The sequence below is a fragment of the Neovison vison genome, chromosome 2 (assembly GCF_020171115.1).
Source record: "Neovison vison isolate M4711 chromosome 2, ASM_NN_V1, whole genome shotgun sequence".
Classification (NCBI taxonomy): domain Eukaryota; kingdom Metazoa; phylum Chordata; class Mammalia; order Carnivora; family Mustelidae; genus Neogale; species Neogale vison.
Window position 1 is genome coordinate 210,570,307 of NC_058092.1, and position 14,014 is coordinate 210,584,320.

The following is a 14,014-nucleotide window of genomic DNA, read 5'->3' on the forward strand; positions in this document are numbered from 1 at the left end:
TGGAGGGATTTTGCCACTCTTGGGATTTCAGTTTTTTTGATCGTCTCACATGCTCAGTGGTCTGGTGAGTTCAAGAAAAGCTAGGATTTTATGGATCACCTAATCTTTTCTCATTGTTATGGTGGAAGGAATAATTCTCTTCCTGCTTTCTGCATCCTAAGCAGAGTGGAAATTTGGCACTTGGCCTGTAATACATTCAGCACTCAGTTAAAATTTAATTAAGTGGGTTGAATTCATTGAATACTTAGTATTATATAAGTGTTATACTTAGTGTGCTGAGCACGTACATATCATTTAATCTACACACCTATCTGTGAGGTATAGGTGCTATTATTATTCCTGTTTTTTTAAATGTAAACTAAAGCTTAATGGAGAAAAGGAACTAGAGGTACAGCAATGAATAAACATTTTTGTTGATTCTACCTATATCACTTTCCCTCTCCTCTTCCTCCCAAATAAATTCTTGAATCCATTTTTTACTTCTGCAAGGAAAGGAGATGTATACTTGGCATTGCAAATTCTCATTTCCTCATTTGATGGGCATTAAGGCATAGTATAAATGAGGGAAAAGCTGGAAGAGACCTAGTTGGACTCTCCCCCTCCACCCACCACTGCTAGTTGGACTTCTGATTAACAGGGAGAAGATACTCTCAGGTCCGAAGGCTTTGGGTGATCAGTACTAGCCCCTAGGTTTTATAACAGGTGAATGACAAAGGACTGTCTTGGCTTTGATGCCATATTCCATTTTTCCCCTTCCCTCTGCTTCCAGAAGTGTGAAATAGTTAATAGCCTTTAGTTTTCTTTAGAATAGTAGAATTTTGAGTATTTTTCATTACTGTTAATTTTTTTTAAACTAATCTACGATGTGGGAATTCCTGTAGGTAGCTGTATGTTAGAGACCTTAAATATAATTACCTACCACTCACATTTGTCTTAACAAATTCCTTTGTAAGCTACATGTAAGAAAAGGTAGGCTAACAAAGTGTTTTCATTTTAAAAATTTCTTGTTTGTTTTTGTTTACTCCCAGGAAAGAAACTATGAGATGAGCCTGATCAATAAGGCCAAATAAAACAAATGTTATTAATTCATCTCTTCAGCTATTTTCTGAAATTCATTTTCCAAGATGTACATTTGTAACTCACCACATTAATCAGTCTACATTTTCTCACACTCTGGTTGATAGATGCAAGTGAAGTTTCATGCATTGCCTATCTTTGTTGGAATTTCAACACTTTTTTAAAGTATTCTTCATGTTAATATAAACTGGATGATAGACTCCTGGTCATTATTGTATTTGTGTATTTGTATTTGTGAATAGCATTAATACAGAGACACTGTTAAAGATTAAGGAATTGGAATATGGAGACAAGGAAGGATCATTTATATATGGTAGGATATTTTATAGTGCTCTGACTTGATGTAACAGTCAATTATATGCTTCTTCTTCTCTAGTTATCAGGGAATATGAAGAACAGAAAAAGCATCCAGGAACCTAGATTTGATTATTACAACCATGAAGTTTCTGATATTGACCTCAGTGACTGTGAATTTCCACATGTCATTGAAATTTATGACTTCCCCCAAGAATTTCGTACTGAAGACCTCCTGCGGGTTTTCTGCAGTTATCAGTAAGTATTTGCAAATAGTTGGGCATGTTTGGGAAGGTGAGATGAAGTTTTCATAATATGTCTTCTGAAAAACCATCTCTTGTTTGCATATTCCCTATTGTTTCAGTTTTGTTTATTGTCTTTTCCAAGTCCATTAGAAATCTTCTGTATCAAGTCTGTCTTCTTCTAAGTTCTTTAAAAATACCAATAGTCTTTCTAGACCCCATTTTGGGCATTTAAGAAGAATGTCTTTGATTATGACTTCTGGATGTCTTCATGGTGTGTTTAATCCATTTATAATTATAATAATTATAATTATTGATGTATTTGGATGTATGCCTGCCATCTTTTTTTGTGTTTACTTGTTTCATCTATTTCTCTTCTTTCTTGCCTTCTTTTGGATTGATGAGGTATTTTTTTCTCATTCTATTTTGTTTGGAAATGATACTCTGTTTCTATTCTTTGGTGGTTACTTTAGAAATTACAAAATGCATGCTTAACTTACCAATGGCTAAAGTTAATGTTTTTACACTCTTTCCAAACACTATAAGGGCTTTTTAACTCCATTTCCCATTTCCATTCCCTCCCTTTCCACTACTCCCAACTATATGCTATGGAGACTATTTTTTAAAAATTTTTTTTCTTTTTAAACTCCATTATTTGCTGTTACTCTTTTATAGAGTCAGCATTCAGATTTATCCGGTTTCTGTGTTCTTCATTTATACCTCTTACAGCTCATATCTTCCATCTGAAATCATTTTCTTTTTGCATGGAACATACTCTTTTACCATTTAATTTAGTAACAGTCAGCCATCAGCAGACTCAATTGGGTTTTGTTTTTTTAATGGCATTATTTCAACTTTGTTTTTGAAAGACATGTTTGCTAGGTATAGAATTCTAGGTTGGCAGTCATTTTTCTCTCAGAAATGTGCAGATTTAGTCTACCGTCTCCTGGCTTTCTCTGTGGAAAATAAGAAGCCAGCTGAAAGTTCACAACTGTTGCTTCTGAATGTAATCTCTCTTTTCTCTTTGGATCCTCTTAGGGGTTTCTCTTTGTCTTGTATTGTGCATTTTAGTGTGATGTGGCTTTGTGTTTTTAAAAATTTATTCTTCTTGAGAGTATTTGAGCTTCTTAAATCACTAACTATTTTTCATTGGTCTTGGAGAACACATAGTTATCTCTTCAGGTAGTTCCTTTGTGTCAGTCTCTCTCTTTTATGTTCTCTAAGATGTCAAGAAAATATATATTAGACCTTCTTACTTAATCCTAATGTTACCTCTCTTTTATATTTTCTGTTTGTCTCTGTTACATTCTGAATCGTTTCCTTAGCTCTGATTTCCAGTTCACTGATTTCTTTCTTCAGCTGTGTTTAATTTGCTGTTAAATCTGTCCATTGAATATTTAAATTTCATTTTTTGTTTTTCATTTTTCTAAGTTCTCTATTTCACTTTAAAATCTGTGTGGTCATTTTTTAGTTTCTTGGTTTTTTTTCTAAAATATTTTCAAGATTTAAAATATTTCTTAAATGTATTAAACATAGACCTTCTATGGTCTGTGTCTGGTAATGCCTTTACCTGAAGTCTTTTTAGTTCTGCTTCTGCAAATTCTCAAGTTTAGTAATGCTTTTTATTGTGAACCAACTGTTTTCCTTGGAATTTTATTTATGGGAATTGAATTCTACAGTAGAAGAAGAGGATTTCTCCTGAGAGGATATGTGTTTTCTTCTGCCAGGCACCAAGGGCCCGAAGAGTTCAGCAGCACTGTAAATTAAATTACTGATTTGAGGTTATTTTGACCACTGAAATAGAAATAGTCAAGTGGAGAATGATAAAAAATGATTGTTCTGTGCCTCAACTAGTTTATTTTAACAACACATATAAATGTCTAGTCACTTGCCAGTCTTTGATGTGGTGCCAAGGCCTTTTTTTTTCTTTCAAGTTACTGGTCTATTGATAGAAGAGTTCTTGTATGTTTTCCTCATAACATATCAACTAAAGTGGAATGAGAACTTTAAAGTACCTTTAGGGGCATCTGAGTGCTTACTCTTTATAGATCAAAATGTTTTCTGTCCTTTATAGCTGTTTTGCCCGAACATAATTGATAGTCATTTTTGGATTTTTTAGTGACTTCACCATTCTCTGCTGTTCCACAGCATTCAGTTAAGTTTTTATAGAAACAACATCTTTTCTTTTTCACACTCATTTTTCATTGTTTTAATTTTAGTAAATTACATAATGAAAATACAAATTAAATCTGATATAAAGGGTTTGAAAACAATTCCACTAACTCTTGTTATGTATATAATTCATACACATATAGGACAAGATAAAGAATCAAGTATACCTTTGTATCTTTAGCTTATAAGAAGAAAACAAGCTTCAGGAATAAAGAAACAATAAAAAACAAGCTTCAGAAAGAAAGTTATTAAAGAAAAGATCTTCAGGATCTGGAAGAAGTCAATACGAAGAAGGATTATACTTTAACATTCTCATCCTGATACTAAAAATGAACTAGGTCTTTTGTCTCATACTACAAATGTACATTTAAAATTCAGTTCATATAGATCTTGAATTTGTTAGATTCTGCATCAGGGTTTAACCTCCCACTTTTTCTTAAAGAGCCAGATAGGAAATATTTTAGGCAACTCTGCCATCATTGCATAAAAGCAGCATGAGCATGATTGTATTCAGTGAAATTTTATGTACGAAAACATGGGGCACCTGAGTGAATCATTCAGTTAAGTGACTGCCTTCAGTTCAGGTCATGATCTCCGGGTCCTGGGAGAGAGCCCTGCATCAGGGTCCCTGCTCAGTAAGGTTTGCTTTTCTCTCCTTCTCCCTCTGCGTCCCCCCAACTGCTCATTTTCTCTCTTTCTTGCAAATAAATAAAATCTTTTTAAAAAGCACCCTGTTTTTCTATGAAGTTCTTAGAATAGGCAAAATTAGCTAGCAGCCAAGTACCTCACTTAAATTTGGATGGGGGAGGGATGGGATCAGTTCTATAGCTAAAAGAAATAAGGGGGTAACTGGATCCCAGAGAACAGTTAATCTTTCCGTAGACTTTCCACTAAATGTATAGGTTTGGTTAGTCAGTTAAATTCATTAACATGTTCAGACCCTATATCAGGCCCTGTTCCATATAAAGTGCCTAATGGATTTTAAAAGCCAGTCAATGAGCTTAAATCTCAAATTAGTATTACCTTAGATTGTTATTAGTAATGATGATTTTTAAAACCAAGTATTAGTTTTATTGATGTCTAGAATTTCCTACTAAAGGCTAGTTAATTCTTATGAATTATTAATTAACTTTTGCTTTATTTCTTCCTAATCTTACCAACAAGACCATTTTTCTATTTCTATCAAACCCAAAAACATTCCCAAAAGAAGAGAAACATTTTAAAGGATTATGAAATTCCAAAGTCTAAAAGACTCTCTAGATCCCATCTAAGGTCTTTTTCTAAGCTTTTTGTAAACTCTTATTATACAGGCTCTTCTGCTCTTGAACTTTTTCACTCTCCAACCCCTGTGGTCATTTTAAGCCATGGTCAAACTTACTCTTACATTCAGGAAATTCTCTAACCTTCAAAGCCACCTTCATTCCTTTTTTCCTCAAAGGAATTTCTTTCTTGACTGAAGGAAGATATTTTAGCTGTTGTCTCTTTTTCTTTCTTGATAGTGCTTTATAAAAATAAAGTCAAGGTCACGGTGCAGAAGCCTACAATAATGTCTGAGAGTCAAATACCCAAGTCAACTTTATATTTTAATCACCATTTTTTATCAATATTAATAATCTTCCTAATGAATATTGTTATTACTCATAAAAAATAATGAGCACTGTTCATTTATTAAAGGCCTGTAAGTCCTCAGCACTGTGCTCTTTGCCTTGTCACAGATGATCTCATTTCCATTTTCACAATAACTCTGTTTGGAAGGTGCTATGCCCATTTCTACGGATAAGCAGAACAAGCTTCAAGAGAAGTCAAATCTGCCCAAGAACTCAAGGTGGCAGAGCCCTGAGTCCTTTTGTATCTGACCCTCAATCCCATGTCCTTTCTAAAGAACTATGTTGAATGTATGAGCAGTTTTTAAGTTCCCTGCTGAAAAACTAATGCCATCATTTTGATAGTCATTCTGTTCACTATGTAATAGCTCTGCTCCAAAATAAATGTGTTTTTAATGGTCATTGTTTTGATTCTAATCCCATCTGATGTTTCTCTGATCTTGATATCTTAATTATCCTGAATTGTTCTGAGTTTGCCACAGTTCTTTCCCGTTCTCCCTTTGCTTCCTTTTGACAACTCGAAATAATAGGTCAGCCTCTCTGATTATAGTTGTCTTTTTTCTCAATTTCTTGGGGTTTTTTGTTTGTTTGTTTTGTTTTGGGGGGGTTTCTTTCTTGTTTGTTTCTTGCTTTGAATGACCTGTCTCCCTCTCTATCTCCGTCTGTGAGGCTACATTTGCCTTAAATCCAGGTGACCTTCCCTGTCTACCTCCTCTTCCAATATTCTTCTGCCACTTCTCTGCATCCTCCTTTCACTTCTTCTTGTTCTGTGCCCATAAGAGCATCTCTTGTGAATAGTGTGATAAATACTTTACCTCCCCAAGGGACATGTGGAGATTAATTAGTTGATGTCTATAAATAGCTGGGAACGTAAAATACTGCCAGGTAGTTCTTTAGGATGGTATTATTGCTTTTAAAATTCAGTGGCTTCTTCTGTCCTCCAAGCTGTTTTTTGTGTCATTATCCCCATTCCACCTGTGTGCTCATTGAGTGTTTATCTCATCATGAAATGCTTTATGAGACTCTATTTGAAAGATGTTTCATAAAAGTAAATTTTACTTTAAGAAATAAAATTGTGTTGTTTTGTTACAGAAAGAAAGGTTTTGATATTAAATGGGTGGATGACACACATGCCCTAGGAGTATTCTCCAGTCCGATTACAGGTATTCACCTAGTGGATTTCTGTGGTCTTTCCTTATTGTCTGTTTTCTCTTGCTACTTGTTCTGATTTCCCTTTTATTCTAGCAACTGGCATATTATCCAGCCAGTGTAGGTAAATGGCAGATGCAGGTTTTTGAGGCATAGTACTTTGTACCAGTGTGCGTTCCCTCTCCCTTTTCACCTTAATCCAATAGCAATTTGGAGAGAGAGCCAACTCCTTCCAGGGTTATGTGCTGTGTAACTGTCAGTTATGATCGTAAGATCATACATAAACAGATTATAGTAGAAATTTAAGAAGCCAGTGTGACTGAATCTTAAAAATGTTGTGATTTTTTTTGTCCACCCAGACAAATGTATTTGAAGTAGGCCTTGATCCTGAGAGATTATAATACTTGCTTCCTTTTCACTTACATCATTAGCCTCATGAAAGATGTGATACAGAGGCATTCGAAGATGTTAGAGATGTTGGTTCCTGTCTGAACCACCTAGAACAGGGGTCTACAAACTGTAACGGGCTAGGTAGTAAATATTTTAGGGTGGAAAGTCTCTGTCACTACTTAATTCTGCTGTTGTAACAAGAAAGCATCCCTGAACAGTATTCAAATGAATAGAAGTGGCTCTATTTCAGTAAAATGTTACAAGAACAGGTGGATGGCTAGATTTGGTCACAGAACCATCATTTGTTGATCCCTGATCTAAAATAATCATTTGCCAAGCTGTTTATGGATTTTTCTGGAGCTGACCATCTCTTTTGTTTGCCATGAAAAAATTAATAAAGCGGAACATCTAGACACCTAGGAAATATTTTCTGAGAGCTAGCCTTAAATTTTCCTTTTATCACTCTTCCTCATATCTTCTATTTTCTTGTATTTATTTCTCTTTGCAGCTCGTGATGCTCTGGGTAGTAAACATACCATGGTGAAAATCCGGCCCTTGTCACAGGCCACAAGAGCAGCCAAGGCCAAAGCTAGAGCTTATGCTGGTGAGCCTATAATCTCGGGCTTTTTCTTGTTGATAGTTGTGTTATTGTTTTTTCTAGCACTTGTACCTCATCTGGACTTCTAAAGACATACCACTTTTATTTTCAGTGTTAAACGAAGTATGTTTTTAAAGAAAAGACAAAAGCCTATGTTGGAAATAAGGCCATCTGTGCAGCCACTTAGAGAGAGTGAGAGAGATGGCCAATCAATGCAGCAACCATTTTCTGATGACATCCTTATCTGGTTTACCTCAGTGTTGACCTATTTCCAAGGGTCACTGTAGAAATTGTGTTAATATAGATAACGAAGCCAGGGTTGTTTGTGTTTTGCCTTGCTAGTTTCCTCTGATCATCATCTATTGGCCTGTATTAATTACTGCTAAGGCAGCCCTTGTAAGTCTGTTTTATATGTTAATTACAGAGTTAAATCATTTGGTGCTAGAGTGCTTTCTCTTCTTACTCCCTCCTACTCCACCCCCCTTTTCCCGTTCAGAGTTCCTGCAGCCAGCAAAGGAGCGTCCTGAAACTTCAGCAGCCCTAGCCAGAAGGTTAGTCATCAGTGCCCTTGGGGTTCGAAGTAAGCAGAGCAAAACGGCAAGGGAAGCAGAGCTCAAGAAACTGCAGGAAGCCCGAGGTGAGTTGAAGTGAAGGCGTTCCTCTCTAGCTCTCTAGACCTCTCTAGTTCTATAGAGCTCACTATAAATAAGGCATGCGTTTAAAAAAAATGAATGAAGCCCATTCCCTTTTGTCATTTCCATTTCCTAGAAGCCTCCCAAGTTTATTGAAATTGTTTTCATGCTTTATATTTAGGGGGAAGACATTTCAGGATTTGTCTTCCTATTCCACAGACAAGGCATCCTAATCCATGCTCTTAACTGTTGTTTTCCCAGAGATAGGTTCGGCCTTTTCAGCTCATCATCCATGGCTTTCTCTGTAGTTCTTGCTCCAAAGTCTGAGCAGAATTTTCCTGTGAAGACATAGGAGTCTCCCAGGCATTAAACATTTGCTCTGGTTTTATAGGGCCATGATTGCCATGATATTGTCTGATGATTTAGATTGCAGGTAGAAGACAGATTAAGGAAAAGCCAGTGACTGACATGGATGGTAGTTACTATAGGAGGTATTTTTTTCTCTAAAGACAGTCTTGAGTGGCTCCATTAGAGTACATCTAGATAAACCTATCTTCTGATTATTTTGCAGTACCTATGAGTTCTTAGAAAATATTTCCATTGATCCACAGCAGGGTTTTTCTTTCCCTATAGTTTGGAATTGAGGTTAAGTTAAAATCTCTCTCTTCCCTCTTCTATATGTAAGGGCCTGGGATTCTGGCTTTACACTAAGTACTTTTTATCAACCTTCCAGGCTTTAGACAGTCTCATTGCCTTAGCTCACGATCTGTGGAATCTGTAAAGGCAATTTATTCTGAAAATTCCACTTACCAAAAAGTAACTTCATTTTTCCATTAAACGAATTGAAGTCTCAAACTCCTTGTTTATTGCCGGTCTAACAAGGCCATTAATACTTCCTGTCCACTCTGCTGTGGTGATAGCAGGCGGTTTGGGGACTCTCAGCTGCACTGGCCAGATAACCAGTGACAGAGTGTGTCCTGGCAGGTGCTAGAGTTTCAGTGTGGAACCCAACTAATTTTTGAAGCCTTAATGATTAGAATGAGGCAGTTTTGATTTTTCCAATGCATGTTCACTCAGAGGCCCTTTATAGACTATACAGAAACTGTTTTTTTATTAGATGGCAGTAATAGAACTAGAGTAAAGGTGAATGTGTCATAAGACCCTTTAGTAGTTGGTTATCTGTGAGGAAAGTGCTTTCTCTGTGATAACCACAATGATCTCAGAAGCTCAGTGAGAGAGAAGATTCGACTGTGCAGTGTCTCATGCTTCCCTACCCTGTGTGTCACCTTAACCGGAATGCTCCTTGTCCTGCGGCAGGAATGCTGCACAGGGACCGTCTGGAGGACTGCTCTCTGTTTTTCTGTAAACACAGTGGCATGCAGCTTCATTTGAAGTATTTGTTTTAAATGCTCACTTAACCAATGGGCAGTTCAGTGATGCAAGTAAAAATCGCTCAGTGAGTATCCTGTTAATTACTTTTTTAAAGAAGGCCTTTAGTCATGAATGGAGACTCCCTGTGATAAGTTCCTCTTATCCATTGGTGCTGAGGCTGTACAGATTATAGAAGATTCTTTATTATGCTTCAGAGCTCTCCCATTCTTCATATCTGAGAAAACGCATATGAAAAATTCCTGATATATCTCTTTCTGACTTCTTTATGCATTAGGCAGATATTTTTGTACCTGCCTGCGTGGAGCCCAAGACTGCTCACTTAAAGAGTTTTTTCTTTAAAAAAAAAAAAAAAGGAAAAAAAGTATCTTTTCCTGTGGAAATTAAAAGTACCATTTACGTATTAAACAGAACAGTTCTTTTTGTCCAGATCTTCTTCTACTGGAGGGGGAGGGGTCCATACAGCATAGTGGATAACATTAGATTCTATAATCAGACTGTCTACGTCTACTCTGAGTTCTACCATTTACTGGCTGTGTGACCTTGGACAGAGTACTTACTCTCTGGAGGCCTCTGTTTCCTCATCCATAAAATGGAAATGAAGTGAGATAATTCACAAGGAATGCTTAGTCATTTTCAGAACCCATCAGAATGCGTGCTCTCCTGTTTCTTTCGGCCTGTAATAAGTATATGATGAATGTTAGCTGCTGCTGTTCTTAGTAATAGTGGAAATATTATTTATATGGTAAGCCTAACACAGATTCCAGTACGTATTTTTTATCAGTACTTTTTTTATTTTAAATTTCCTGTAATACTCTATTTGGCATTTCACTAGGCACCTGTCCTCTAGCATTGTGCTCTTATTTGGGAGAATTAGACAGATGGGAAAATTTTGTTCTTTACTTAAGACATAAAATCAGGCGAGGATATCTGCCTTGAGTAAGAAAGAAAATATGATTTTAAGCAGTTGTTTCTCTTCTCACTTCCGTTCTGAAGAATTTTTTTAAATTCCAATATAATGTACAGTATTAAATTCGTTTCAGATGTGTGATACAGTGATTCAACAGTTCTATACATTACTCAGGCCTCATCAAGATAAATGTACTCTTAATCTCCACCACCTGTTTCACCTATCCCTCCCCACCACCTCCACCCCTCCACCCCCGCCACGCCACGCCCCTCTGGTAACTATCATTTTGTTCTCTATAGTTAAGAATCTGTTTTTTGGGTTTGTCTCCCTTAGTTCCTTTGGTTTGTTTCTTAAATTCCACATATGAGTGAAAAATCACATGCTATTCTTCTGCTTTTAGCATTACAGTCTCTAGCTCCATCCATGTTGTTGCAAATGGCAAGATTTCATCCTTTTTTATGGCTCAATAATCATATATATATATATATATATATATATATATATATATATATATATATATATATACCACCTCTTCTTTATCCATTCATCTACTGATGGATGCTTGGGCTACTTCTTAATTTGGCTAATGTAAATAATGCTGCAGTAAACATGGGGTGCATGTATCCTATCAAATTAGTGTTTTTTAAAAATCTTTGGGTAAGTACCCAGTTGTGTGATTACTGGGTCATATGGTAGTTCTATTTTTAATGTTTCAAGGAATCTTCACACTGTCTTCCATAGTGGCTTCCCCAGTTTGCATTCCACCAACAGTGCACATGGGTTCCTATTTCTCCACATCCTTACCAACACGTGTAGTTTTTTATTTTTTATTTTTAAATTTTTTAATAAACATAGAATATATTTTTATCCCCAGGGGTACAGGTCTGTAAATCGCCAGGTTTACACATTTCACAGCACTCACCATAGCATATACCCTCCCCAATGTCCATATCCCCACCACCCTCGTCTGTCCCCCCTACCCCCAGCAGCTCTCAGTCTGTTTTTTGAGATTGAGTCTTTTATGGTTTGTCTCCCCCTCAATCCCATCTTCTTTCATTTTTTCTTTTCCTACCCCGCAAACCCCCCACATTGCATCTCCACTTCCTCATCAGGGAGAGCATATGATAGTTGTCTTTCTCCGATTGACTTATTTCGCTAAGCATAATACCCTCTAGTTTTACCCATGTTGTTGCAAATGGCAAGATTTCATTTCTTTTGATGGTTGCATAGTATTCCATTGTGTGTGTGTGTGTGTGTGTGTGTGTGTGTGTATAGTATTCCATTGTATGTATGTGTGTGTGTGTATATACATATACACACACACACATACATACCACACCTTCTTTATCCATTCATCTATTGATGGACAACTAGGTTCTTTCCATAGTTTGGCTGTTGTGGACATTGCTGCTATAAACATTCGGGTGCACGTGCCCCTTCAGAGCACCACGTTTGTATCCTTAGGATATATACCCAGTAGTGCAATCGCTGGGTCATAGGGTAGCTCTATTTTCAGTTTTTCGAGGAACCTCCACACTGTTTTCCAGAGTGGTTGCACCAGCTTGCGTTTCCACCAACAGTGTAGGAGGGCTCCCCTCTCTCCGCATCCTCACCATCATCTGTCATTTCTTGACTTGTTAATTTTAGCCATTCTGACTGGTGTGAGGTGGTATCTCTTTGTGGTTTTGATCTGTATTTCCCTGATACGGAGTGATGTGGAGCATTTTTTCATGTGTCTGTTGGTCATCTGGATGTCTTCCTTGCAGAAATGTCTATTCATGTCCTCTGCCCATTTCTTGATTGGATTATTTGTTCTTTGGGTGTTGAGTTTGATAAGCTCTTTATAGATTTTGGATACCCAAAATCCCTTTATCTGATATGTCATTTGCAAATATCTTCTCCCATTCTGTCAGTTGTCTTTTGGTTTTGTTAACTGTTTCCTTTGCTGTGCAAAAGCTTTTGATCTTGATGAAATCCCAATAGTTCATTTTTGCCCTTGCTTCTGTTGCCTTTGGCGATATCCCTAGGAAGAAGTTGCTGTGGTTGAGGTCAAAGAGGTTGCTGCCTATGTTCTCCTCAAGGATTTTGATGGATTCCTTTCTCACATTGAGGTCCTTCATCCATTTTGAGTCTATTTTCGTGGTGGTGTAAGGAAATAGTCCAATTTCATTTTTCTGCTTGTGGCTGTCAAACTTTCTCACCACCATTTGTTGAAGAGGCTGTCTTTTATCCACTGGACATTCCTTCCTGCTTTGTCGAAGATTAGTTGACCGTAGAGTTAAGGGTCTATTTCTGGGCTCTCTATTCTGTTCCATTGATCTATGTGTCTGTTTTTGTGCCAGTACCATACTGTCTTGATGATGACAGCTTTGTAATAGAGCTTGAAGTCTGGGATTGTGATGCCACCAACTTTGGCTTTCTTTTTCAATATTCCTTTGGCTATTCGAGGTCTTTTCTGGTTCCATATAAATTTTAGGATTATTTGTTCTATTTCTTTGAAAAAAAATGGATGGTATTTTGATAGAGATTGCATTAAATGTGTAGATTGCTTTAGGTAGAATAGACATTTTCACAATATTTATTCTTCCAATCCAGGAGCATGGAACATTCTTCCATTTCTTTGTGTCTTCCTCAATTTCTTTCATGAGTACTTTATAGTTTTCTGAGTATAGATTCTGTGCCTCTTTGGTTAGATTTATTCCTAGGTATCTTATGGTTTTGGGTGCAATTGTAAATGGGATTGACTCCTTAATTTCTCTTTCTTCTGTCTTGTTGTTAGTGTAAAGAAATGCAACTGATTTCTGTGCATTGACTTTATATCCTGACACTTTACTGAATTCCTGTACAAGTTCTGGCAGTTTTGGAGTGGAGTCTTTTTGGGTTTTCCACATATAGTATCATATCATCTGCAAAGAGTGATAGTTTGACTTCTTCTTTGCCGATTTGGATGCCTTTTATTTCTTTTTGTTGTCTGATTGCTGGGGCTAGGACTTCTAGTACAATGTTGAATAGCAGTGGTGATAATGGACATCCATTCCATGTTCCTGACCTTAGCGGAAAAGCTTCCAGTTTTTCTCCATTGAGCATGATATTTGCACTGGGTTTTTCATAGATGGCTTTGATGATATTGAGGTATGTGCCCTCTATCCCTACACTTTGAAGAGTTTTAATCGGGAAGGGATGCTGCACTTTGTTAAATGCTTTTTCAGCATCTATTGAGAGTATCATATGGTTCTTGTTCTTTCTTTTATTAATGTATTGTATCACATTGATTGATTTGCGGATGTTGAACCAACCTTGCAGCCCTGGAATAAATCCCACTTGGTCGTGGTGAATAATCCTTTTAATGTACTCTCGGATCCTATTGGCCAGTATTTTGGTGAGAATTTTCGCATCTGTGTTCATCAAGGATATTGGTCTGTAATTCTCTTTTTTGATGGGATCCTTGTCTGGTTTTGGGATCAAGGTGATGCTGAAATGAGTTTTGAAGTTTTCCTTCCATTTCTATTATTTGGAACAGTTTCAGGAGAATAGGAATTAATTCTTCTTTAAATGTT

The 14,014-nt window shown here is 36.8% G+C and overlaps 1 protein-coding gene across 5 annotated transcripts in view; it reads left to right on the forward strand.

Annotated features, from left to right (window-relative positions):
- The window catches only part of R3HCC1L (R3H domain and coiled-coil containing 1 like), a 92,853-nt gene that overhangs the window by 70,703 nt on the left and 8,136 nt on the right, over positions 1 to 14,014 (forward strand). For 4 of the 5 annotated variants that reach the window (XM_044240270.1, XM_044240271.1, XM_044240272.1 and 1 more), the window contains 4 exons: positions 1,454 to 1,629; positions 6,482 to 6,552; positions 7,437 to 7,532; positions 8,023 to 8,163. In XM_044240270.1, the coding sequence (XP_044096205.1) occupies positions 1,454 to 1,629; positions 6,482 to 6,552; positions 7,437 to 7,532; positions 8,023 to 8,163 (484 nt within the window). The remainder of the gene's footprint in view (positions 1 to 1,453; positions 1,630 to 6,481; positions 6,553 to 7,436; positions 7,533 to 8,022; positions 8,164 to 14,014) is intronic. The other variant, XM_044240274.1, reaches the window with a different exon arrangement.